At 45.1% G+C, this 26,117-nt stretch overlaps 1 protein-coding gene across 1 annotated transcript in view; it reads left to right on the top strand.

Moving 5' to 3' along the window:
- Positions 1-26,117, top strand: part of NF1 (neurofibromin 1) — a 239,706-nt gene that overhangs the window by 102,338 nt on the left and 111,251 nt on the right. The window contains exons 17-30 of the mRNA XM_036766465.1: positions 1,572-1,733; positions 6,823-7,069; positions 7,572-7,645; positions 8,389-8,472; positions 9,449-9,889; positions 10,678-10,817; positions 11,085-11,207; positions 11,673-11,756; positions 12,587-12,703; positions 14,631-14,812; positions 14,910-15,121; positions 18,711-18,872; positions 19,019-19,122; positions 24,934-25,069. Of these exons, the coding sequence (XP_036622360.1) occupies positions 1,572-1,733; positions 6,823-7,069; positions 7,572-7,645; positions 8,389-8,472; positions 9,449-9,889; positions 10,678-10,817; positions 11,085-11,207; positions 11,673-11,756; positions 12,587-12,703; positions 14,631-14,812; positions 14,910-15,121; positions 18,711-18,872; positions 19,019-19,122; positions 24,934-25,069 (2,268 nt within the window). The remainder of the gene's footprint in view (positions 1-1,571; positions 1,734-6,822; positions 7,070-7,571; positions 7,646-8,388; positions 8,473-9,448; positions 9,890-10,677; positions 10,818-11,084; positions 11,208-11,672; positions 11,757-12,586; positions 12,704-14,630; positions 14,813-14,909; positions 15,122-18,710; positions 18,873-19,018; positions 19,123-24,933; positions 25,070-26,117) is intronic.

Here is a 26,117-nt window from a genome sequence, read left to right on the forward strand (position 1 = left end):
GCACTGAAAAGATGAACACATTTCTGCACTGTTGGTGGAGCTTTCTGGAAGGCACTTTGGAATTATGCTAGGAAATCACCTGAAATATCCATGTTGTTTGACTCTGGGATGCCCCCTGTTACGCTTATCTCTCAAATGGTTCAACGACAGAAAGACCTCCATATATGTTAGTGGTAAACACACACATCATTTTTTGTAGTGACAGACAACTAGAAATAAGTAAATGCTCATCTGTTGGGAATGGCTGAACAAATTATGATACGTGAATGTACTCAAAAAAAAATGAAAACAGGCAACGTCCAGTATACATTCAGAATGTTTATAATAGTATTTTTTGTGATAGCAAAGAACTGGAAAGAGAGTAGATGCCCATCACTTGAGTGATGGCTACAACAATGGAAGGTGGATGTATTGGAATATTACTTGTGCTCCAAGCAGCAATTATGGAGAGTACAAGTACGTGCATCCTGTTGAGCGAAGTCAGCAGAACCAGAAAAACAGTACGCCCAATGGCTGTATCCTATTAAATGGCAAGAACAGCCACAACCAAAATGAACACTGGATAGGGTGTAGCTGCTGTGCCAAGCCCAAGAGGAGAACTGAGGCACTGCCCTGGCACATGGCTAGTCCTGGCGGCATTTAGGAAGTTCAGGTGGCTCCTTCTGGGTGGCTTGGGTTGCTGAGGGCTCTGAAAGTCTGTTTCTAGAGATCCAACTTCTCAGCTGTATTCTTAAGGTTTTATTCATGCATTTTGGGCAGTTGTGCTTCACTCTGCACCCATCATGCACCACCTTTCTGCCAGGAGGAGGGAGGCCATTTCTCTGCTATCCCTCTGAAGCCAAGATGAATTAGGGAATCACTAGGAGTTGGGTTAATTTCCAGTGATGGTTTCCTTTCCACTGGTGCAGTCCATGTCAGTTCTGCTCCTGGTTCTGCTTGCTTCACTCCATATGAGTCCTTAGAGTTTCCTTCAGTTCTTCATCTCATCTGTTAGAGTACAATAATAACCTTTACATTCGTGTTCCAGTTTGTTCAGTCATCTCCTAGTTGACAGCCATTCAGTTTTCCCCCAGGCTTTTACTGTCACACAAAGTATTGCTATAAACATTTTTCTAGTTGTAGGAACTTTCCATTTGTCTTTGTTGTCTTTGGGGAATATGCCCACAGATGATTGCTGGGTCAAAGGGTGTTTGCAAGTTAGTGATTCCTTAATGACTGACCCCACTGTCATCCAGCCTGGGTGGACCAGATCAGAGTGCATTAGGGTGCCTCTCTTCCCAGCCCTTGGAATAGTTACCATTTCCAGCTCTTGTCATCTCAGTCCATCTAATTGGGTGTGAGGTGAAACTTCAGAGTTGTTTTAATTTGCATTTCTCTTCTTAGGCCTTTGGAGTATTCTTTCATATGAATGTTCCAATCGCTTTCCTAATGGATTTCCATGAAGCATTTCTCAGGCATCAGCATGGATCAAGTTTTCTAATAGGGATCCTCTGACTCAGAGACCCTCCTTGGAGCAGCTCCTTCCTTTGCCCCTCAGCTTGGGTAGCACTCATGTTCTTCTTTCTCTCTAGCAGTCAGATAGGAGTTCTTCCCATTTTCTCTACCTTTATGGGGTAGGGTATGATGTCTCCTCTGGTGGAGGTACCGGTCATATCTCTCTAGACCATGAAGAGTTTATGCGCACCTGTGCTCCAGGACCACCTCTCAGGAAAGTCAAAGGAAACTCCTCGATGGTAAGCCACCACTTTTACTGTAATCATTTAGAGTAACTCATCTGAAATGACCATGACCCAGGTGAATGGAAAGACTGCTGGAGGGGGAGTCCAACCCTTCCTAGCTTAATGACCTTGGGCCAGTCATTTAATCCCCCAAGCTCATTTCTTTATCTGTAAAATGCATAGAATGATGGCCTTGGTAGGACTGAATGAGACATCCTATTTGGGGCTCTGTGTAAGCCATGACGGGCCATGTTAGTGTCCACTATTCAGCCTTTCAGCACTTCTGCCTGTGACCTGTGTGTGGGAATTGTCTTGAAACTTTTCTTCTGGAAATCAGAGCCCTACAGTTGACCCAAGTTGGCAAAAATACTCCAGGAACCCTGTGGTGTTTAGGTGTATGTGTTCTGTGTGTTTCTACAAAGAAAACTGCCCAGGTGACCCCTTTCATCCATTGACCCTTCTCTCTTCTACCACCTTCCTTCTCAGAAGAGCAGCTGGGGCTTTCTGCTGCTTCCACACCCTCCGCCCTCCATAGTCTTCTTCATTCATTTGTGGGGGCCACTCTTCTTTTCCCTGTTTACAGCATCTGACATGATCAATCACCCTTGCCCTAGGATTCTCTTTCCCTCTTGCCTTCTGTGACATTACATTGGCTTATCTGCCATTTTCTCTACCTACTCTTGAATTTGCCTTCAGGGTCTGTGTGTGTGTGTGTGTGTGTGTGTGCGTGCACGCGCGCGTGTCTGTGTCTGTACGTGTGCCTGTGTCTGTATGTGTGCATGTGTCTGTGTCTCTGTGTGTGTCTCTGTGTCTGTGTGTATCTGTGTGTATCTGTGTGTGTGTCTGTCTCTGTGTATGTGTGTGTGTGCGCGCGCGCGCGTGTATGAATTTCCCCCCTTGGCCAAATAGGTGTCCTTTTAAGGTTTAGGTTATTTCATTGCGTTTTTATGTATCTTCTTGATGTCTTTTGTCTTTGTCACAATCGTTTCCCATCCACACTCCTATAGACCTGAATCTTCCCTTGTGTCAGCTCAGTACAAGTAAGCAATATATCTGATATATAGACCAGTCTTGACAGTCTGTGACTGAATTCTGCCCTTATAATCCTGTCCCTCTCTACTGGGAGGGAGGAAATCATTTTTTATCATATCTTATGTTTTTCAGGCTTCAACTTTCTTCTCATGATCTTCTTTTACACTTAAGGCCATTATGGTGGTTGTTTGTTTTTTTTTAATCATTTTGTCATCCATCATTCTCTGGCTTCTGCTTATTACATTCTACATCAGTTCCTATCGGTCAGGCAGTTTTAACCTTTCTTCATGTCCTGGGACTGCTGGGCAGCCTCATGTAGCCTATGGAGCCTTTATCAGAGGCATGTTTTTGAATGACATTTTATGTGCACAAAATACATGGGATTACAGAGGAAGTCAGGTGTATTGGAACATAATTAAACATTTTTTAAAACTCTGCAGATCCTAGGTGAGAAGTTCTTGATATAAATCTTCTCATATCACTGAATTCTTCATTTTTAAAAAATTGAATCATAATCCATTATATTGACATGCCACAGTTTTTTCTTCCGTTCTCCAATCCCTAGGTACCCATTTTGTTTGTCACCCAGAGAGTGCTTAATATGTGCTTGTTGGTTGACTTGTACTTATGAATGTTTGGGGGATATCACCAAAGGTTTGTTTTTGCATTTGACTGCTTTGGGATCCATGCCAGAGTGAACCACAGGGTTGAAGGGTGTGGACAGTGTAGTGTCTTTCTTACACAATCTCAAATTAAAATCCAGAATGCTCAGACCACTCATAGGCATTGTCAGTTTTGAAAGTTCCTTCATTTGTATGAGCCCTCTGCACAGCTCCCTCCTCTCATTGAACTGCACAGCGGCAACTGCTGTCACTGAGATGGCGCTTTACAAATACCTTCCCTGATAACTTTGGAAGATAGAGGTTATTCTCCTCATTTTATGGATGAAGAAGCTGACACTGACAGATGTGAAGTGCCCAAGGTCAACCCACTAGGGAGTGATTAAGCTAGATTTGAACTCGAGTCTTCCTGAATCCAGATCCACAATACCTAGTACCACCCAGTTGGCTGAAAATAATAATCCTCACAATTATAGTTTTTTTCCTTAACAGTAGAATATGTGTCCACATTGGCCATGCCCAGAAATGTTTGTCTTTTTCTGCGTTCCAAGCCCTTTACCTCTCTGACATGAGGTGGGTGATGGATGGCCTCTTCAGTCCTCTAGATTCCTGCTTTGTCTTTACACCCATCGGACAAGGAAAGTCTTCCCAAGTTGTTGATGCTGTCATCATTGTATCCGTGGTTCTCCTGGTTGTTGTTTCATTTTGCATCAGTTCATAGAAGTCTTCCTGGTTTCCGCTGAAGCTTCCCATTTTATGGTTTATGGCGCAACGATATTCCATAATGTTCATACGCCACGGTTTGCTTGGCCGTTCCCCAGTAGGTGCACACCCCTCAGCTGCCAGTTTGGGGCTATGGTGAACAGGTGAACAGTGGCTGTAAGCATTCTGATGCACGATCTCTTTGTCATATAGACCTGGTAGTGGGAGAGCTGGGTCTAAGGGCATGTACAGGACTTAATTCCAAGTAAATTGCTTTCCAGAATGACCCGTCCAGTTGACGTGCCCAGCAGTGGTGCATTCTCGTGTCCATTTACCCCTAGCCCCGCCAGCATTTGTCATTTTCCTTTTTTGTCATCTTTGGCTGTCTGATAGGTATGAGGTAGAGCCTCTGAGTTACCTTTATGCATATTTCTGACTAGTAATGATTTGAAAAAAAAAATTTTAATGTGATTGTTGATGGCTCGTATTTCTTTCTCCTCAAAAATGAGACCTTTCAGAGAAGCTTACTACAAAGACTGCCCCACCCCACCGCAATGTTATGCTCCTCCTAATTTTAACCAAATTGGGTTTTCATATCCTTTGTCCATTTGAAAATGGGGGAATAGGCTTTATTTGTATAAATTTTAATCAGTTCTTTAAATGGATGTCATATCTTTGTCACAGAAACTTGCTTGTAAACTTTTTTTTGTCATTTACCTATTTGCCTTTTTTTTTTTTTTGAGAGAGGAAGGCAAGGCAGTTGGGGTTAAGTGACTTGCCCAAGGTCACACAGCTAGTAAGTGTGTCAGGTGTCTGAGGACAGATTTGAACTCAGGTCCTCCTGACTCCAGGGCCAGTGGTCTACTCACTGTGCCACCTAGCTGCCCTGCCTTCTAACTTAAACTGCATTTCATTTGTTTTGCAAGACTTAAATTTTATATAATCAAAATTGCCCATTTTATTTTCTGTAATCCTCTCTACTGCTCATTTTGTCATGAACTCTTTCGCTGTGCATGGATCTAGAGTAATTTCTTCTTTGTTCCTTCATCACCTTTTCTTATATGGGCATTTTAAACTTTGCCCTGGGTCTCTTTCTCTTACTCTGTACTTGCCGTTACTGATCCTGTCAGCCGTAAGAGCTTCAGCCTTACCATTACTTTAGCCCTCACGTCCCCTAAACCTGTTCAAAACCTCCTACTCCCCCCACTCTCCTGTTCCCAGCCCTGTCCTTTCTCTCGGTGCTGCCTGTGACTTGCCAGAGAGGCCCCAGACTTCATCCTTTCTCTCCTTACTCTGTTACGGAATCTGGTCACTAATTTTTCTGCAGTGTCTATGCCCATCATCTCCTTCTTTCCATTTCCACCATCCGCCCCAGTTCAGAGGCTCCTTCTCCTCTCCTGGGACAATTTCAGCAGTTTCCTCACTCTTCCCTCCTGGCCATTGGGCGTCCTGCTGGCAGAATCATCTTTCTGGAGCAGAGCTCTGCCCTTTTCACTCACCTATTCACAAAAATTCCGTGGCTCGCCATTGTCTCCAGGATAAAGGGACAAATGCCTCAGTTCGCCATTACAGTTCCTCTGTTAGTCAATGAACAAGCCCTTTATTTAAGTACTTGCTGTGTGCCAGGCATTGTGCCTCCTGATCTGGCTTCAGCTTTCCAGGTTTATCTCCCACTCTTCCCCCTTCATCTTTTGTTCCCGCCAGCCCAGACTCCTCCCCATCCCCCAAAGGTGTCCTAGTGCTTCCCTGATCCCAAGAATGACTTCCCACTGCCTTGCCTGCCCCTAGTCCTCTTCACCTCTTCCATGTTTACTCACCCTTCTGGACCAGCTCAGATGGTCCAGTCTTCCATGAAGTCTTCCTTGATCCACAACCTTATACCTTCAGGAGAGAATAATCACGTATTTCATTATGTCATAGTTACCTGTGCACGTTCTTTGTCCTCTATTAGATTATAATCCTCTTGAGAGAAGGGGCTGTCTTAATCATTTTTATATTCCCTGTAGTATCTAGCTTGATTTTCTCTACACAAAACATCCTTGAGCTGGGTTATTACAGTAACACTATGAGCCGTTCAGAATTAATTTGCTTTTTGTTTTTTTGTTTAGTTACAGTTTAAGCAAAAACAGATCCAAACTTCAGGAAAATTTTTAATTTTTTTCTACATTAAAGATTTTACATGGCTCATTAAACTATGGGGAGAAAAGTTAAGCTACATTATATTTACTGTTCTCTGCAGATTGTAGAATTTGGGGTTTTTTTGTTTGTGTTTGACCAATAATGCTTTTATTGCATTTCTATGAATTGTACTACATATATGTAATCTGGAATTCATCTGTGTGTATGTATATATTATATATAATATATATTATATATATATAAGGGGGGGGGGAGAGTTAGTTAGTTAGTTTATGGGAATGTTGGTCTTGTGTCCCACTTCACCTGGTTTTTTCCCACTTAAGCTGAATTCCCTCCTTCCTCCTAACTGTCCTCTGCCCAGTGAAGGCTCTGATTTTAACCATTAAATCCCAGAGGTGGTTTTTTATCTGAAATCAGATGGAGTCACTTGCTTGGTAGCTGGACTTGCGCTCCTCTCCCTCGGGTCATTTCAGCAGTGTCAGAATTAGCTCTTGTAGGTTGGGGTGGGGGGAGGTCTTAGGCTTAGGTCCATAGGGTAGCCCGGGCACACATGGATTGCTTTTTTGGCTTTCGTAGGAAAATGACCAAATTAAAAATCTGTCTTCCCCAAGGATGGCGCAATAGGGTCCAGCGGGACGCCAATCTGTCGCCAGGCCCAAACTAAACTTGAGGTCGCTCTGTACATGTTTCTGTGGAGTCCCGACATCGAAGCTGTGCTTGTGGCCATGTCCTGCTTTCGACACCTCTGTGAGGAAGCTGATATCAGGTGTGGCATAGATGAGATTTCGATGCACCATTTCTTGCCTAACTATAATACCTTCATGGAGTTTGCGTCCGTCAGCAACATGATGTCAACAGGTAAATGTGGCTCCAGAACACTGGGCTTCTTTCCCACCCCCATGGCATTCCATTGTTGTCATCCCTTTTCCCTGCTCCCATGGGGAAAAACATGCAGCCCCCAAGTTCTGACGGCCTTACAGCACTTAAGCTGTAGGGCAGATTAACCTAGAGGAGACTCTGCTCACATCTCCTGTGCATTTGGTGCAGAATTTGTGTTGCCAGTCATGGTCACTCAGTGTAGTTCTCTAGGCCCGTCTAGCTCCTCAGCATGCTGGCATGGTATCCCTGAGTACGGGTAGGGAATGGCTTGGTGGTCTCTGATACCATTTAGGATGAAGGTAAGCACCCTGTAAGCTGGGGAAGGGACGTCTCAGCTCTGCTGGGTTCAGCAGGATCTGTAGAGCTTCACTTAGCTTCGGGCTTGTCCGAGACTGCTTTTCCGGGAGAATGTTGGGCTTCCCTGCTGGCCCCCACCCAGTGGTGGTTGTGGTGACAATCGATTTGTGTCCTCCTTGCTTAGGAAGGGCAGCTCTTCAGAAGAGAGTGATGGCGCTGCTGCGGCGCATTGAACATCCAACAGCAGGCAACACTGAGGTAGGCATTGGCTGTACCTTACGTGGGTCAGGGGTGTCTTTTCATCAGCTGGCTGCTCTCCCTCTCCCACCAAAAAACCAAAACATTCCAAATAGATGGAGGCAGCGTGCTGAACCCATGCACTCACCAGTGTCCTTAAAGCTGATCTGTTACATATCCTTAGTGCCTCCTTATCCAAGCTAGCAGTTGTGACCTCTAGCCAGGCTGGACTACTTCCTGTGCCCGAGACCCTGTGGACCCTTGTTCATTCTGTCCCTTCCTGCAGGCCCAGCTCGATGCTACCTCCCTCATCAAGCCTTTCCCTGTTTCCCTAACTGGATTTTTCCATGCTGGCACTCTCCGATCACTCGGTACCTCTCTGAGGCATTTCTTCCAGCCTGTTTTCTGTTAATTGTCTGTGTGCGTGTCTTATCTCCCCTGCTCGCCTATGAGGTCCCTAAGGGTGAGAGGATTTCATCATTTTCATGTTCCTCCTGGTGCCCAGGGCAGTGCTTTTGGACACTTAGAGCGAACATTTGTTCTGAACCAAGAATTGGGGCATATGTTTGGACAAACATTTTCCTCTTATCCGAGTTAAAGTGTGCCTCTTCCTGAAGTAAGGAATGTTCCTGAAAGCCAAGGAAACGTCATGACTCTGTCTTTAAGAAGCACTTACTTGGTACGATGCTGAGATGGAGTTAATGTGGCTGCAAGGCTTGTCACGTGGGACTTTCACTTAACCAAGTATTTGTCCTTTGTTTTAGGCTTGGGAAGATACTTATACAAAATGGGAACAAGCGACAAAATTAATCCTCAATTACCCGAAAGCCAAAATTGAAGATGGGCAGGTGAGATATGGAGCAGCTCATCTCCCCCATCCCAATCAAGTCACTGGCGTGTTAGTGTCTGGTGTTTGACGGTCTTATTACAGTCGACTCCTGGCTTAAGAATTGAGCAGTTCCTTGATCAGCCCTCTGGGTCAAGGATTCTTAAACTACAGTCCACAAGCTTGTTTCTTAAAATTTTTTGGTAATTGTAACAACATTCTCCTACTAGACAGATTGCATAAGGCTTCTTTATCAGACTTCCCCAATGGATCCACGAGACAATAAACGTGTCGACGCCTCCTCCTGCTGTTTTCCTGCTTTGTGGCCGCACTGCTCATTAGCACTTCCCCAGAAGGGTCAGCAGGGACATATGAAAATTAATTAAACTCCAAACTGTCTGTTAGGATACTCGATAGATGCTCCAGTAACTTAGTTTGGCATTTTTATTTTCTAACCCACCTTGGTCCGGTAGGGAGATGATAAAACCCTTCTCTCACTCCATGGTAGAGGAGTGGTCCATGCTGTCACATGCCACTGCATGTCAGGTTGTACTTGACTGGTTTTCTTAGTGACCAGTGGTTTTTTTCTTGGATATCGTAGATGACTGTAGTAAATGAAAAATCCCTATTAAAACCTGGTCAGACTGTCATTTATTCTGCCAGAGATATTTCCTCAAGAGTATAGATAGGAGTCAATGTACTTGGGTCCATTCTCTGGTCCTCCTGTGTTTTTTTAATATTGCTGGGAGCCTCAGAAAAGATGGCTCTTCTGATCATTATTTCTATTTTCTGCTTAATTGATTGTGTCAGAAAAACTCATGCTTGTGCAGCATAGAAATGTGGCCTTACCGTGTGTCAGATTCTGCCTGGATCACCTTTTGCCAGAAAGTATTTTGTAAAGACAGTAAAATATGGTACAGTCAGAATAGAGAAGTAGGACTTTGTCAGGTAGGGGAGTATGAAGGAAGAAGTCATTCTTTTTGCACCTTGTGTATTAGGTTGCTGAAAGTCTTCATAAGACCATTGTGAAAAGGAGAATGTCTCACGTGAGTGGAGGGGGCTCCATTGACCTGTGTGACACTGACTCGCTCCAGGAGTGGATCAACATGACTGGGTTTCTTTGTGCCCTTGGCGGTGTATGCCTGCAGCACCGAAGCAATGTGGGCTTTGCCACCTACAGTCCCCCAATGGGCCCGATCAGTGAGCGCAAAGGCTCGCTCATTTCCATGGTGTCCTCTGATGGAAACGCTGAGACACCTGTCAGCAAGTTCATGGACCGGCTGCTGTCCCTGATGGTGTGTAACCATGAGAAAGTGGGCCTGCAGATACGGAGCAATGTCAAGGATCTGTTGGGTCTTGAACTGAGCCCTGCCCTTTATCCAATGCTGTTTAACAAGTTAAAGAGCACCATCAGCAAGTTTTTTGATCCTCAAGGACAGGTAAACTTTTCTGCTTTCTCTCTTCTTCCCATTCTTTGAAGAATAACTTGATTGGTATTAGTCCACTTTGGCCTTCAGCTGGCCAGATGGTACAGTGGCTAGAACACTGGGCCTGGAGTCAGGAAGATCTGATTTCAGATCCAGCCTCCGCACTTCCTACCCATGTGACCCTGGGCAAGTCACTTAATGCACCCACCCCACCCCCACCCCCGTCTTTCTTAATTTGCTCAGTTGTAAATGGGGAAAAAATAAAGGTACCTACTTCACAAGGCTGCTGTGAGGATCTAATAATATTTTTAAAGCACTCAGTGCAATACCTGTAGGCAATTTATAAATGCTTTTTTCCTCCCTCCCTCTCTCCCTCCCCCCTTTCCCCCTTCCTTCCTCCCCTCCTTCCCTCTCTCCCTCCCCCCTTCTTTCCTTCCTTCCTTCCCGGCTCCCTCCCTCCTTCCTCCCTCCCTCTCTCCCTCCCCCCTCCCCCCTTCCTTCTTTCCTTTCTTCCTTCCTTCGATTTTATTAACAGGAACTTATGTGAGCATTGTGAACAGGCACAGATTATCTTATAAAAAGCTACATAATTTCCTAGAGAAAGGAGTGCAGAGAGGAGCCTGTTAACTGTAGGACAAAGCCTGCTCTTTCTTCTGAAACTTATGATCCATGTATGTAGTTTTCCATAGATAGCTGTAGCACCCTGGGCTGGTGCCATTTCCCTCAACAATCTTGCAGTACAGAAGGAACCTTCTTGCGGGTTGTTGATGCGGGCATGTGTGGTGGTGTTGTTTGCACAGGTTTTATTGACGGACACCAATACTCAGTTTGTGGAGCAGACCATAGCCATAATGAAGAACTTGCTGGATAATCACGCCGAGGGCAGTTCTGAGCACATGGGACAAGCGAGCATTGAGACAATGATGCTTAATCTGGTCAGGTGAGTGGTCGATCATCGGTTGTCAGCCCCCCCAAGAGCCATTCTTGTAAGAGCATGCTCCCAAATGGTGCTCTCGAACATGAGGAGCATTGCATCTGGTGATGAGAAGGAATCACGCATGTGCCCTATGAAAATAACCATAGAACAGAATTTCCTAAGCTCTTCTTCAGTAGAATTATCTTTGCATTAAAGCCTTTAGAATAGATTCTTGCCAAGAGTGTGTACGTGTTAACAATGACTATTTTTAATGTTCCTGTTTCCGTACAGATATGTTAGAGTGTTTGGGAATTTGGTACAGGCAATTCAGATCAAAACTAAACTCTGCCAGCTGGTTCAAGTAATGATGGAGAGGAGAGATGACCTTTCATTTTGCCAAGAGATGAAATTTAGGTAAGTGAAATGAGCAATATACTTGTCTCCCAGTGGAATCGTGTGGAAACACGTGGAGAGAAATCAGTACCATCTTAAAGCCTATCTCTCTAGTCCTCTCACAAATCTGCTTCTGCCCTTCTTTCAGGTAACCCAGAGTTTAGAGCGCTTTAAACTGTCCTCACTTTCTAAACTTCAGAACTGCCAGTTGGGTGGTCACAACCTGGATATATGTCTGTTTTTCTCTCCCTCCCTCCCTCCCTCTCTTCCTTTATCTCACCCTCTCTCCTTAATATTGGGCCCCTCAATTAAGATTTTCTTTATCTCCTTTCTAACAGTGGTGGCAGAATTTTTTTCTGAAATTGTCCTGAAATCCCATTTGGGGGAACTTTTTTGCTAAATAATCTCTGATATAAAAAGTGAAAAATGCTACATAGATTTTCTTTTTAAAAAATCTGGTTGGTTACTTTCATTTTTCTATTATAGGAATAAAATGGTAGAATATTTGACAGATTGGGTCATGGGGACATCTAACCAAACCGCAGATGAAGATGTGAAATGTCTAACTAGGTAAAGATGCATGAAGACTTTTCCTTAATATATCAATTCTGTAACTACTGCATCCGTTGTAAGGATTGTTTTGAATCTTACCCTTTTTAAAAGTATTTGGGCACTTGTTTCCCAACACTTGTTTAATGCTTCAGTGATTTGAGAGGATCTTCATTTACCTGTTAGAAAAGCAAGCTAGCTAGGTGGCTTCTAGCTCAGGAAATGAAAGTTGGGTCCCTGTAAGAATTTTTAAAACCTTGGTTCCATTTATTTTGTAATTGAGTGTCTCACCAGAGAACGTAATTTTAAATTCCGTGTTTGTGTTATGAAATGGTGGACAGAGATGTCATCCTCCCCCTCATGCTGTTGCATCCCACAGAAGAAATTGTTTGCTGTGTTTTGTTTAATTTAAAGCCTTTATGCCTCTCTCATCTGAAAAATGATTATGAAAGTCAGGTGCCTAGCACACATGATAATCTGAAAGAATGTCCTTCAAAAATTCAAAGGGCTCAGTGGTGATATTTTGTGGTTTTTTTTTTTCTTCACCTGCATCCCACAGATTTCTAAACTGTGTTGAGCCCTGGTGCTATACACTTGTTTACATGCAATTCGATTTAAGGAAGTAGTCACTCAAAGTAATGTAGTTTCTAAAAATGTTCTTTCCATTTCAAGTACATCTTTTTTTCTTCCCCTGTTTTGGGTACTACAAACTAATTCATGGTCAGTCCATACTGATGCATGTTAGGATATTAGGTTAGTAAATTTGTTTAGTGGAATCATTTAGAGTTGCTTCAGTTATGAAGGCAAATATCCGCCTAAAGGCTTTCACTTTTCCACTCTTTTCTCCCCAGAGATTTGGACCAGGCAAGCATGGAAGCAGTGGTGTCTTTGCTCGCTGGCCTCCCTTTGCAGCCCGAGGAAGGAGACGGGGTGGAATTGATGGAAGCCAAATCACAGCTATTTCTTAAGTAAATTTTAGTCTTTTTAAACCTGAAGCTTAGAGCCAAAAAGAACCACTCTCTCCCCTAGACCCAGAACAACAAAGTAAGGGTGACAAGATGGCAGCCTTCTGAAAGCAAAAATATGGCATGAAACAGGGTTTGGCTTTTTTGTAGTTAATAATGTGTTGCTGTCTCTTAGAACAATCTATGATTGTGAGTAAAACTTTGCCTTTGAGTTAGGAAGCAGGTACCTATTTCTTCATACCTCTGTTCTCATCAGTGACTTCTTGATTGTCAGCTTCTTCTGTAATCCTGTGCAGCCTTGGTCTGTGTTCTCCCAAGGTCCTTCATGGAGGGCCCCTCCCAGGCTGGAAGGATGGCAGCCTTCCTTTAGTTCTTTTCTGGTCCTTCTGCCTGTTATCCCACCTTGCTGTATGCCTGGTTCCTCTTCTTTCTCAGTTGTGTCTTTTCAGTTGCAGCCTTTATGTGGCTTCTTGGGCACAGCCAGTATGTCAGGAATCGCTGATTTCATTGGGGGAAACTCTGGGGTAGCTTGCCGCCTGGGTATAGCTAGTAGAGAAGTCTCAGAAGTTAATTGATTCACCCGGGAGTCCACAGCTGATGGGCTGTTTTCTGGATCTGATCTTTATGGCCATTCATGTGCTATATTCTTTCCACTCAGTTTTCCCGTCCCTAATACAGGTCATGTTGGAAATGATTTGGAACCTATAAATGCCCACTACGCATGGCTTAGTTGCCCCCTGAGTCTCCTGCAGCTCTATTTTTGGGGGAGATGGTGATGTTGAGATGCAGAATTTCACAAGATCATCGGGAGAACATTTTTGTCTAAAATTTGCTCTTACATGTTAGAGTGAGGGAGCTTTGAACACACTGTGCAGTTTCCCAACCACAGTGTAGCTTGTTACTCTCTTTCCTATTCCATTCTGGGCCCAGCTTACTGTCGTGATTGTTTTCTCATATTCATGTACAGAATCTTAACTCTCTTGACTACTGGCCCAATGGCATGCCCTGGTCTGAGCAGCAGACATATTTTTATCCGTTTTGTTTTACCTACGTGAATCACTAGGGTGATCTCATGATCCTTGCTCTCAGGGAGATCACATTCTCACAGAAGAACTAACATGCACTTAAATGGGAGCACATAGGCTGCTTACAGAGTGGAGAGAAGGGGAAGTCCCTGCAGGTAGAGGAGATGGTGGCTTTTGAGTTTGTTTGAAGGAAGACACTCATGCCTTATTTGGGATGTGTAATACCAGTTATGTTGGGACTTTTTTTTACTGTTTTAGAATGATAAATTAATTAAGTCTCTTTGATTGAGCCTTACTAGGTGTAAAATCCCAGGCCCAAACCCCTAGGTGCTAAGCCTATGTGGGCGTGAAGCCCTCAGGGTCTTAAGGGGAGTTGCTAAGACCAGAGCCAATAGTAGGAGACTAAGTTCTGGTCCCTCAGATGACATCTGATGGCGGCCAGTGTTATAAAAAGAGAGAACAGAGCTATTTGCTAGAGGCTGTCACTCCTGAAGTGTTGGTGTGGGACTCTGGGCAGCCACTCTAAGAGCCTCCCGGCTGACCCAGATGTTGATGGTTTCTTGGTAACTATGAATTGTATTTGGTCTGTTTGTAATGTATGTTTGTAATTTGTTTGTATTTGCTCTGAAGTTCAGCGTGCTGGCTTTTTCTCCAAAGTGAATGATATTTGTATGTTGGATTGGAATAAGATTGTTAACCCCTTAACGTTGCTTTCCTTAGTAAAGCAGATCAAAAGAACCTGTGGTGGCAGCATCCTTGTTGTTGGGCTTGTGTTGGTCTTTCACCACCACAGCAGCAGCTAGCCGGATTGTTGCAACAGGGTGATAGGCAGCTGATTCTCTCCATCTGTTGCAGCCTCACTCATCTGGATTTTCTCGTCTAAGGATTGGTCTTCTCTTTTTCAGGTATTTCACACTCTTTATGAACCTCCTCAATGACTGCAGTGAGGTTGAAGAAGAAAACGCACAGATCGGGGGCAGGAAGCGGGGCATGTCGCGAAGGCTGGCGTCGCTCAGGCACTGTACTGTGCTTGCCATGTCCAACTTGCTCAATGCTAACGTAGACAGTGGCCTTATGCACTCCATAGGTAAGGCAGCTAGAAGCAAAAATTGGTGTGCAAGAGGAGGAGAAGTGACGTTACTGAGCGTGCTTTAGTTAAGTTTGTGCTGCTTTTACTGTGCTAGGATTGGGTTATCACAAAGATCTTCAGACAAGAGCCACGTTCATGGAAGTCCTCACAAAAATTCTTCAGCAAGGCACAGAGTTTGACACGCTTGCAGAAACCGTGTTAGCCGACCGATTTGAGAGACTCGTTGAGTTGGTCACAATGATGGGTGATCAAGGAGAGCTCCCCATAGCCATGGCTCTGGCCAATGTGGTGCCTTGTTCTCAGTGGGTAAGTTCATTGGTAGGCTTAAAGAATTTCCACACTGGAAGGGCCTCCTGAGATCATCTAGCCTCAGCCCCCTTGCGAAATTGAGGCTAGAAGTCCCAGTTTATACAGGTAGAGGTGGCGGAACCGAGACAAAAAACGAAGTCAGTGTTTCCATTATTACTCCTGAGCTGCTTCTCTATCTAATCAGCTGATTTATATTGAGAGTCAAAAAGATTTTTCTTTTTCTTTTTTTTGACCAGAGCATATATAATTGAGGATTTGCTGCTGCTTCTAATTTCAAAGAAAGCTTCTTTGAGATCTTGTTCAGAAGCATACTTCAGCGACCTCTGATTGCATTGGGGTAGATATTCCCTCTCCTACCACAGATTTCCTCTCCTCTGTGACTTAGTAGAAGGTGTTTGAGTTACTGTGGCCAGAAAATGCATCAACCTGTTGTTTTAAGCTCCTCCCTCAATGTCCTGAGGCAAAGAGCCACAGTTGTTTGCCAGGTCAATTAGAAATCTGCCCCACAGGCAGGACGGACCAGAGCTTACCCAGGAGGTCGCCATTTCCATGCTGGCAGGAGGCAGCTGTCAGAACAGGATTTTGAGTAGCACCTTGCAGCCCTGTCTCTGAGCTGACATAATTTTAGTGCAATCACTAAGTTGTTTCTAAGACGAAAGTGTCATATTTTTACACTTCGGCCTGCTCAAGTTCCAATGCCATCATGCCTTTCTTCCTGGTAATCTTTAGGAAGGAGAGAACACTTCTCGCCTCGAGCAGATGATTCAATTTTACTTAGTTTAGATGAGCCCTGAGATTAATTCGTGATTGGTTATTTCAAAAACTACTGTAACTACTTAAGAGGATTTCTTTCAAGATACATCTGAAGTCAACACAACTCCTGGCAATTTTCATGATTAAAAAAATGCTGAATCTAATAATTCATAAGAAACCAACATTTTCTTTACTGTAGAAAATTGTTTTTCAGTGTTGTGTTGAATTTTGTTGTTCGTGATGGCTAGGCTGATGCCTTTAAAGAAGAACTTTCTTTTAACTGCTTTAGGGAAAATTTATGAGGTACTTCTAAGGCATGATGTGGTAAAATATACAAGTTTTGTTGTACCATGAAGGTGTTGCTCAATCCATTGGATGCCTGCCTGAAGTTTCCTTTCTATTCAGATGTGTGGGGGTTTTTTGGAGGGCGGGGGAGGGAGATGATAGTGGAAGAGGTATTTCAAAATCTTAACCCTATAAAATGCTTTCTGTTCACTGCCGAATTGTTTGTCAAGTTGCACTTGATTCCATATTAGAGGATAGAATTAGCATTTTAGGGCCTGATCAGCTAGTCAGAATGTATTTGATAATATAGGGTATATAGAGCAAAATACTGCAAGACCTCAGTTCTTGCTCAGTGACCCTTGTTCTTTTCCTGCTTCTCCCCCTTCCTCAAAATCTGGCTTTTTAGTTGGGTCTCTCCTTGAGAGCAGAGCAGAGTCGGCCTGGCTGGCCTCTGGGGCCCTACCATCTTATTATCCCTCACTGTTTCTCGACCTCGTTGCTTTTAACCAGGTGTAATCAAGCCAGTTGTTTAGAGTGAGCCCCCAAGCACTCTGCCGTGCTGATGTTGATAGCCTGGGACCTCTTCTATATGGCTCCTGTCAGTGGGTGGCCACCTCTTGCTGCTTTGTGCTCCCTTCTAGCCCTGTTCCTCCCTGCCTGCTGGGGGGCTTCTTTTCAGGCTCTTGACCCTGTCTGGTTGCCTATGCCTTTTTCCTGGTCCCATCATACCCTTCATGGAAGCATGGCCTTTCAGAGTTATGCTTGTTCCTTTGTCTTTCCCGGAGTCTTGTGTAATTCTGGACATGCATGGGTGACACCTTGCTCTGTGGTAGCTGATAGTGTTTTCCTCTATCTACTGCTTAAGATTTTCAAATGAATTTCTTTTGTTTTTATATCTGTACATAAACACCACCTCTAGTCCTCCTAGTGATTGAGCGCTTTCTAACAAAGAAAGCCAGGTAAGTAGAACCAACAGACTTGGTGATTATATAATCTCACCAGGTATGCAATATTCCAAAAGGAGGCAAGTTCTGCCTCATTTCTTCTCTAGAGCCAGGATTTATCATTATAATTCAATTTTGTTCTAGAGGTTTTTTGGTTTATATTATAGCCATTGTGTTTATATTATAGTCCTTGGGTATATTCAGTAAACATTTATGAAGCACCTACTGTGTGCCAGCCACTCTGCTAAGTCTGCAGATACTAATAAGAAAAATAAAAGCAGTTCTTGCCTTCAGGGAGCTTGCATTCTAATGGGAGAAGACCACATGCTGAGGGGAGCTGGGGGAATGGTGTCCCTTGGGCTTCGATCCTGCTCTCTGGAAGGGAGAGGGCAGGGAGGAGGTTAGTGCTCCCCCAAGCCATCCAGGCTTTGGGGCCTACTTGCTTCACCCTGCAGCGGTCCAGACAGGTCTCTGCCCAGGTTTCTCTCGAGTCCTCTTCCTCTTCCTTTCTTATTACGCAGGAATACCTTCTCACACTTGAGTGTGTTAGCGCTTCCCTAATCACTGACCAGGCTCTGTCCTCCCCTTCGTGCCTTTCTTCCTTTTCCACATTCCTGCTTCTTCCTTCATTACATCCAAACAAAGCCACATTGCATTCTCTCCTGATTTCTTACCTGCTTGTTCTCTCTTCCTTCCTTCTCGGAGCACTCACACTAGGCACTTTGGCCGGTTCTACTCAGATTTTGTGGCTGTGGCAGGATACGTGTACGGGTGGCGAGGTGCTCATCTTTCCTGGATTAGTTTTTTTACTGGCTAGTCATCATGGCTGTGATTCTTTACAAGTATTTGATGTCTTGTTCTTTTTATGGATACCTTGGGAGTCAGTACCTCAGTGTTCTCAAAGCCCTTCCTTGTGTCTAGAGCAGCTGCCCTTGCGTTTTCCTGTGTGGTCCACCTCCTTCCATTGTGTCATGAGGGAATGCGGTTTCACTGCTGTGGAGGAGAGAGCCAAGAACAAAGGAGTTTGCTCTAGAACTTCGGTCAGCTCTTCTCCATCTAACATACAGAGGGAGACAGTATGACCTGATAGAAAGCATTGCATGTGGAGTTGGGAGACCTGGGTTTGAATCCTGCCTTTGCACCTTAGTATGTGTGTAAGCTGGGGTCAGTCACTTCTCTTCCATGGCCTTCAGCTTCCTCATTAGTAAAATGAAGGAATCAGAGGAGAGTGGGGCCCCTCTAGCCTTCACTGTGACCCCGCCTCCATGGGAGGATTTGGGGAAGCCCTCTAAAACTTGTTTTCTATTTCTCCACTAGAAGTTTCTGCGGCATCACTGCTTGTGATACCTGTGGAGTTAGGACAGTTTGACTTTTGACAGGGACCCTGGAACCTTCCGTCTTTCTTAGCATTTGTCCTGTTAGCAATTAATCCTTCAAACTGGCTGCCATGGTTGGCATTTTCAGTGGTACACACAGAGACCATAGGGCAGTGTTGCAGCAAGCCTCCAGGTGATGGAATGCTGCAGCTTTCATTCTGCTGTGCCTGAGTCTCCTTTTTAGGGAAACTCAATTGGTGATTCTCCTTTTTTACAAATCCTTTTCAGGATGAACTCGCTCGAGTCCTCGTCACTCTCTTCGATTCCCGACACTTACTTTACCAGCTGCTTTGGAACATGTTTTCTAAGGAAGTGGAGCTGGCAGACTCCATGCAGACGCTTTTTAGAGGGAACAGCTTGGCCAGTAAAATCATGACCTTCTGTTTTAAGGTTGGTATCTTCTCTCATCTCCGTTTGCCCTGAAATTAGCTCCCCCGGTAAAGCGCCCTGCTCAGGAAGCAGAGGGGCACGGTTCACCATTTTCCAGCTGCCTCTGCGTCAGCACAATTACTGCTTCTGCTTGTCTTTCTCTCTAGGTCTATGGTGCTACCTACCTGCAAAAGCTTCTGGAGCCTTTACTACGATTTGTGATCACATCCTCCGAATGGCAGCATGTCAGCTTTGAAGTTGATCCCACCAGGTTGGTAATGACACAGTGATCCAGTTCCTCTTAGAATTGTCCTGACTCCACAGGTATTCCCTGAGTGCCCACCATGCACAAGACACTGCTGGGAGAGGGACCCAGATGAGCCCAGCTCCCCTCTCGGACATCTCCTTTCTTGAGGTGGAGTGGGGCTTTGGAGAAGCAAGCGCCACGTCGGTGGAGGGCTTGGCGAGGGTGAGGTCATCACGGAGTGCTCTTCACATGTGGGGCTCTCCCCCTATAAAGAGTGGAGAGAGAAGATGGGATGCCAGGCTTGTGGAGCAGTGACAGGAAGCAAATCTGGAGAAGACACATCGGGGTCAGGCCGTGGAGAGCTGTAGCTAGAAGGGCTCTGCATCTCATACCCCAGACAGGGAGGAGCATTTGGGCAAGTGCTTGGGTCTGGATTGGAGAAGGGAGAGGCTGCCTTTGAAGACCTGTCAAGAGGCTCCTGCAGTGGTACGGAGGTGCGACTGTGAGAGGCCAGGAGGGAACAGATGGGCTTGGGCTGGAGCAGGCCTGGCAGCAGATTGGCAGGGGGAGGAAATGAACATCTCTACAGGTAGTAGGAGACCCAAGACAGGAGCCCCACCAGAAACTAAGGGAGAAGGCAATGCCCGGAGCAAGACATCTGTGGCTGGTTCACCGTGTCCAGGTCTGTAGAGAAGAGTGATCACGTGAGGCCTGCAAAGAAGCCTTTGCAGTGGGCAGAACAGTCATATCTAACCAGAAAGAGGGACATATCAGGAAAGCAGTGAGGCATGAAGTCTGATGACAAAGGGTAGGAAGCTGGTGAAGAAAGGCAGTTAGAAAGCATACTGTTCTAGGGGTTGGAAGGAAGGAGAGCTAGAGGATAAATGTGTGAAGGGTGTCTAAGGAAGAGGGGAGAGCCCTCTTGTTTGTAGGCACCAGGGAAGGAGCAAGTAGAGAATGAGAGGGGCTGATCTAGGGGTAGGCTTCCAGAAGATAGGAGAAATGACCAAGGGCCCAAATGGAGGGCCTTGGTGAGAACGCCACCTCGGCCTCCGAGACTGGGAGAGAAGGAAGAATCCTGGGATGTTCGGGGGTTGAGGTGCGGAACAAGGGAGGGGGGTGACTTCAGTTTTCTCCCAAAGAAGGAGGCTCTGTTAGTGTTAAGTATTGGAAGAGAGAGAGAGAGCAATAGCTGCTGCCTGGAGTGTGTTAGAGAGTTAACCAGGGGAGAATAAAAGGTTTGTTTTGTGGTAATCAGAGTCCCAGTTAAGATTGGATAGCATGTATTTGTAATGGATCCATTCAGCACATTTGCTGTCTTTTTCTTTGAATGTTCAGCATTGGATTAGGAACAGAGACAATCTTGGGAGTTCCCCGTGATGGGAGTTTGGGAAGACCCAAGTGGTGAGGACACCAGGGAGGCAGGAATTTGGGGCAGTTGACCTAAAGAGTCAAGAGTGTAAAGGGAGGAAGGTGAGGCCAGGGCAGCAGTGATTGAGGAGTAAAGTACAGGGGCTGGGGGCGTGTGATCAGAGACAGGAATTTGGAAGTTCCAGGTCAGAGGTAGAGCAGAGATATCACTCTTGGGAGATGGGCTGGTGAATTGGGAACCAAGGCATTTCAGGGCACATTACTTTGTGTATTGAAATACCCTAGTCCAAGGAACTCTTTGAGAAAGAGAGGAGAATGATCTCAAGATTGTTAAGTGATATCATTAAGGGCCTGGTGATATAAACTAGTGATGTGAACCTCAAAAACAGGTGAGGTTGCTGAGTGGCTCAGTTATGGCACCGAGAATCTGGAAGTGGCAGTGAGGAGCAAACAATACATGTTCTTCTTGCCCCAGTGTGCTGGCAGACATGAGACAAGAACACCACAGACTAGGGCAGGGGGACAGGGGTGCACTGGCTTCTATGAGCACTAGAACATGGAATGAGATGGACAGAAAGGGCTCTCAGATCATGGGAAACTGTTGAGCAGACAGTGATGGGCACTCGTGGATACACTGGGAGGAGGTGGGAGTCTGCTAGCTTACAGGATGGTGAAGTACCAGTGGCTCACATCCCCGCCCTCCAGGGTCCTGTGCTGGTCATTTTTTCTTGTTCACTCCATATATTAAGGAATGGGGTGGAGGCCACAAGGTGGTGGGTTTGTGTACATGGGGTAATTAGTACCTGGTGATGGGCTTCCCAATGGCACCAGTTCCTTTCTTCTGTCCCAGCATGAGGATCTTACTTGGTATCTGAATTCTAAAGCTCAGATAGGATTCTAGTGATGAGACTCAATGTTGGCATGCTTGATGGTTTCATAAGTTGGAGCCATTGATTTTCTCACGTGATTCATTGACTGGGTAGTACATCCACACATGGCTGTAACCTTGGTTTTGAGAAAGAGGCCAGAGCTGAAGTCTCACCCTTCCCAATTCTGTTGAGAGTGAAGGGAGTAGGTAGTGGCCCCCATGTTAACTTTTCTTGAATCAAATGGCAACATTCTCCTGTCTACATGCCCTAGTTTGGCAGTAGGAGTTGGAGGGTCTTCAGTCATTTGGCCTTCGCTTCAGACTCCTGATCATAAATTTTATTCCATCTGTCACTGTTGAGTTCCTCTGTTGAGACTTGACATTTTTTGCTTCTTATCTATAAAACCTGTTAAAATTAAAGATTAGCAAAGTGAACAAACACAGTGGAACTTTTGAGTTGGCCAAGCAGCCCTTTTGAACAATCTTTGAGAGTTAAGGTAAATTAGAAGGAGAAAATGTGAACGATTCTGCTGGCTTACAACTTCCTTAACAAGACGTTTTAAAATGTAGCCAGTTATTCATCGGAGCAGCTCCCTAAAAGATGTCTGCTGTTTCCCCTAGTTATTGAAGCCTTCTCATCTTGTTCTGTGCTAGTGCAGAGTTAGAAAAGTGCTTATATTTGAGTGAGGGGACAGCTAAGATAGATAAAGACGAAACAGGATGAGTGTTTGTCATTCATAGACATTATCTGTCTTTTGGTTGCTGGCTTTGTGGGATGTGGCATGCACAGTGTCTGCAGCATCCAGTTGGTGACATTTTTGCCATGTTTCTGAAATGAAGTATTTTGAGGACATCCTTAAATTAATCTTTTTTGTTCCCCTTCATCTTAAAATAAAGTGAGACATTTGCACGTGCCAGTGTGATTCATTGTCATGCTGAGGATGTGGCCCAGGGCAGTCTTGTTCACCTTCTCCTGTGCCCAGGGTCCTGAGGCCTGAATCCCTTAGAGGCAGTGTCTTGCTCACTGTTTTAAAATCCTACTTTTAAATGCATAAAATAGAACACGTCAGATTATAAAGGAAACCAATTATCTTGAAAGATAATTATCAAAATATTTTTTAAAAACAGTGAAACAAACAAACACAAATTCACAGATGTCAGTTGCAGAAGCCCTGAGCCAGAGGGACCAGGGAAAGTTTCATGGAGGAATTGTCATTTGGACTGGACAACCAGGGTCCTCCCTGACCTGCCCCATGATTTAGCTGTTCGATACCAGACTCTTCAGCTTCTCCTTGATGAGCTGTCCGTTGCACCTTCCCCATTCTCATGAATGGTATTTCCTGGGCCTAGATTCATTAATGCTCTCTATCACCCTTTCCCCCACCTGCCCCCTTCCTCCCCTTTCCTGACTTGTGTGACTTCCTGTGAGGCCACGGTTTCCTCAGCTATAAATCGAGGGGATTAGGATACAGTCAGTGACCATAACATTGTCTGTAGACAGATCCCTAAAACAAAGTCAAATTCTGATTAACGACATAACCACTGAATATCCCGGAGAAGATTTATGGCAACCTGACCTTCTCCCTGATGGCAAAGACGTGAGGCACTACCGAGACAGAAGAGCGTGTGCCCTGTGAGGACTGGCTTCCCAAGAAGGCTGCCTGCTTCATCATGGTTCCTTTGTCATAGGCAGGGGCTCATTGTGAAGGGAGCATCTGATCAGGACACATGCCCATCTCTGCCCACGTCCAGCGCTCCTCTCCTGCAGGGAGAAGGGCCTGAGCTCCGTTAGTCTGACTTTTCTTTGGGCCAAGGTTGGGTGTTATAGACGGGGGCACCAGAGCTCTTTTTGTCTGCTCACACGGCCTTGGCTATTCTGTGTATTGGGTCTGTCTGCTTCATTTTGCATTGATTCTTGGAAGTTTTCTTCTGTATTTTCTCTTCATTCTTCATGCACCGCGCTTCTTCCGGTGTTGCCCTGGGCTATCACAGTCACACACAATGCTTCATTCAGCTCTTCCCTGGGCGATGGGCATTTACTTTGTTTATAGTTATTTGCAGCTCCAAAAAGTGCTGCTAGAAATGTTTTGGTGCAAATGGGAGGGAGGAAATAAGCATATTCACAGCACCTCTTATGGGCCAGGCCCTGTGCTCAGCACTTGATAGGGATCTCATTCGATCCTTGTAACAACCCTGTGAGGCAGGCGCTGCTGTTATCCCCATTGTACAGGTGAGAAAACTGAGGCAGAGAGTGTGACTTGCCCAGGGTCCCACCACTAGTAAGTGTCCAAGGCAGGATTCGAGCTTGTTTTCTCAAGGCCTGGTGCTCTCTCCACTGTGGAGCCTTCTTTCCGTTTTGAACCTCTTTAGGTTATAGCCCCAGCAGCAGGATGTCTGGGTCAGAAAGTATGGACATATTAGTCACTTCCCTAGCATGATTCCAAATGATTTTCCAGAATGGCTTGAGTATTTCACATCTCCACCTGCTATGTATTTGTGTCTGTTAATGCACAATCCCTCTACTATTTTTATTAATAAAATATATACACTTTAAAAATGAAAGCAGCCTTTTGGATTCCTTCCTGCTCTAAATCTGTGGTCCTTCTCTGGAATATCCTCCGTCATTCCCTTCCACAGTGTAGAGCCTCCCACCCTTTGGAGCCCAGGTCCCATCACACATTTGAGTCCCTTCATTCCTGGTATTGAAACCCACTGAATTGGACAGGAATAGAACTTCCTTCCTGTCTTCAGACAGGAAATGTCTTGACCATCCTGCTAATACATCAGTTTAGTAAGAAGTTCATGAACTCTTGCTATCAAGAAAATCCTAGAAGGTGGATAGAAATCAATCGTTATTTGGTGTTTTCTGCTGGACAGCGCACTTTGAGAGACAGAGGAAGGTATGGCTGCTCTGTGACATGACAAGAAGTAAGTGACAGTTCCCAACACAGAATTGACCGTTTCAGACAGTAGCTCTCCGAGTATGAGAGTGTGAGGAGCTGCCTGATGGCCAGATGCGGCTCTTGAAGCAGACTCCCGTTAAGTTGAGGAAGGAGGAAGGGAAGCCACAGAAGTGGGTAGAGAGGGGAAAGGAGAAGTAAGGTGGTGTATAGGTGGCAGCTTGAAGGAGGAGGACAGAAGGGTTAGAGGTGGTTGTTGGTGTCCAGTGCTTCAGAGATGTCCAGGAAGGGGAAAGCTGGAAATTAAATTTGTTTCTTAGGAGGTCAGTGACCTTCAAGAGTACAATTCAGTGGAGACAGATTATCTAGTGTCTACGCAGTGCCCTGCCCATGGTGAGGTCTCAATAAATACTGACTGAATGAATAAATGGAATGGAGAGTGTATGGTACCTGCTTCATATGGAGAGTTGGTGAGCATAAGGAAGAGGAGAAAGAGGTCAGTTGCTACCAAGGGCACTGAGGGAGTCAGCAGATTTCTCTGTGGCCCAGATTTCTCTTCTGGATGAGGAGGACAGTGGTGATTTCCCAAGATGTAATGAGATACCCCCAGTCTGGGACATGGGAAGATGGGAATGATGCTTCATCCAGCATTCGTGGATAAACAGTGGTTTGCCTTTCCCTTGTCGCCTTCTGCAGGTTAGAGCACAGTGAGAGCCTGGAGGACAACCAGCGGAATCTCCTGCAGATGACGGAAAAGTTCTTCCACGCCATCATCGGCTCTTCCTCGGAGTTCCCCCCTCAGCTCCGCAGTGTGTGCCACTGCTTGTACCAGGTAGGCCTAGAATTCGAGTGACTGCCTTCCACTCTGAGCTACTCTGACCAGGATCATGAATGTAAGGGATGTGACCATTGAGCCTGGAGGCCAAGTTGAGCCTTGGCTCAGTTCCTTTTGGGGACAGGTAGTTTGGATCAACTTAGAAGAAGGAGACTCAGCAAACAACTTGGAGGGGGTGGGGGTTTAGTGTCCTATGTCCCATTAAAAGCCATGTTTCTTATAGAGTTTGTGATAGATGTAAGGACCCCATAGTCAGGGTATTGATGGTATTTGAGGAGTTGCTTGGAACTATATTTGAGATTTTTTTTACTTATCCTGTTCATATGTGAGATAGTATCCCATACTTTTCTTCCATTCCCAGGTTTGGTTTTGTCTTGTGTTAAAGCAGACTGGAGAGGGTTTGTTTCTTGGTGTGATTTTTGCATGACCCCAATAGTGGGTTTGTGTCAGGTATCCCTTGTTTCCTTTCTCTGTTCCATGTAGCATAGTTTGGTCCATGAGTCCTCCTTGCCAAATCCTTCCAGGGTCAGACCCTCACAGAGTAAAGAGAGGTCCTGACTTCTATGGGTTTTTTATCTGGGGACAGTTGGTGCTGTGGCTGTCAGTGACCATTGCCAGATGCATGCTCAGAAAGATCCCAATATCAATGCAATGAGTAAGTCCTATTCCAGTAGGGCTCCAGGAACCCTTGTCTTTGTGTAGAAGTAATCGGGTTCCGGCATTTTGGGGGGCATGGGGGTTGGTACTTCTTATGCATGTGCCTCCTGTCTCATTTTCCTTCAAGAAAGACACCAGCCCATAGTCCTTAGGGCCGCGCTTTAGTTGCTTAGCTACACGCGTGAGACTCCCCCATTTGAGCAGCTGTTTGAGACTTGAGTGCATGTGGGGTTTGCATTTTTGCCCCCACGTGCTATTTTAAAATGTGTCATCTTTGCCTGTAAAAATAAATTTCTCAAAATATACCCAGTAGATAAAGCAGTCATTGAAATAAATGTCTTTTTCTTTATTGTGGATTTTCTGCACTTGCAAAGAAAAGCCCAAGGAA

The sequence above is a fragment of the Trichosurus vulpecula genome, chromosome 7, assembly GCF_011100635.1.
Source record: "Trichosurus vulpecula isolate mTriVul1 chromosome 7, mTriVul1.pri, whole genome shotgun sequence".
NCBI lineage: Eukaryota > Metazoa > Chordata > Mammalia > Diprotodontia > Phalangeridae > Trichosurus > Trichosurus vulpecula.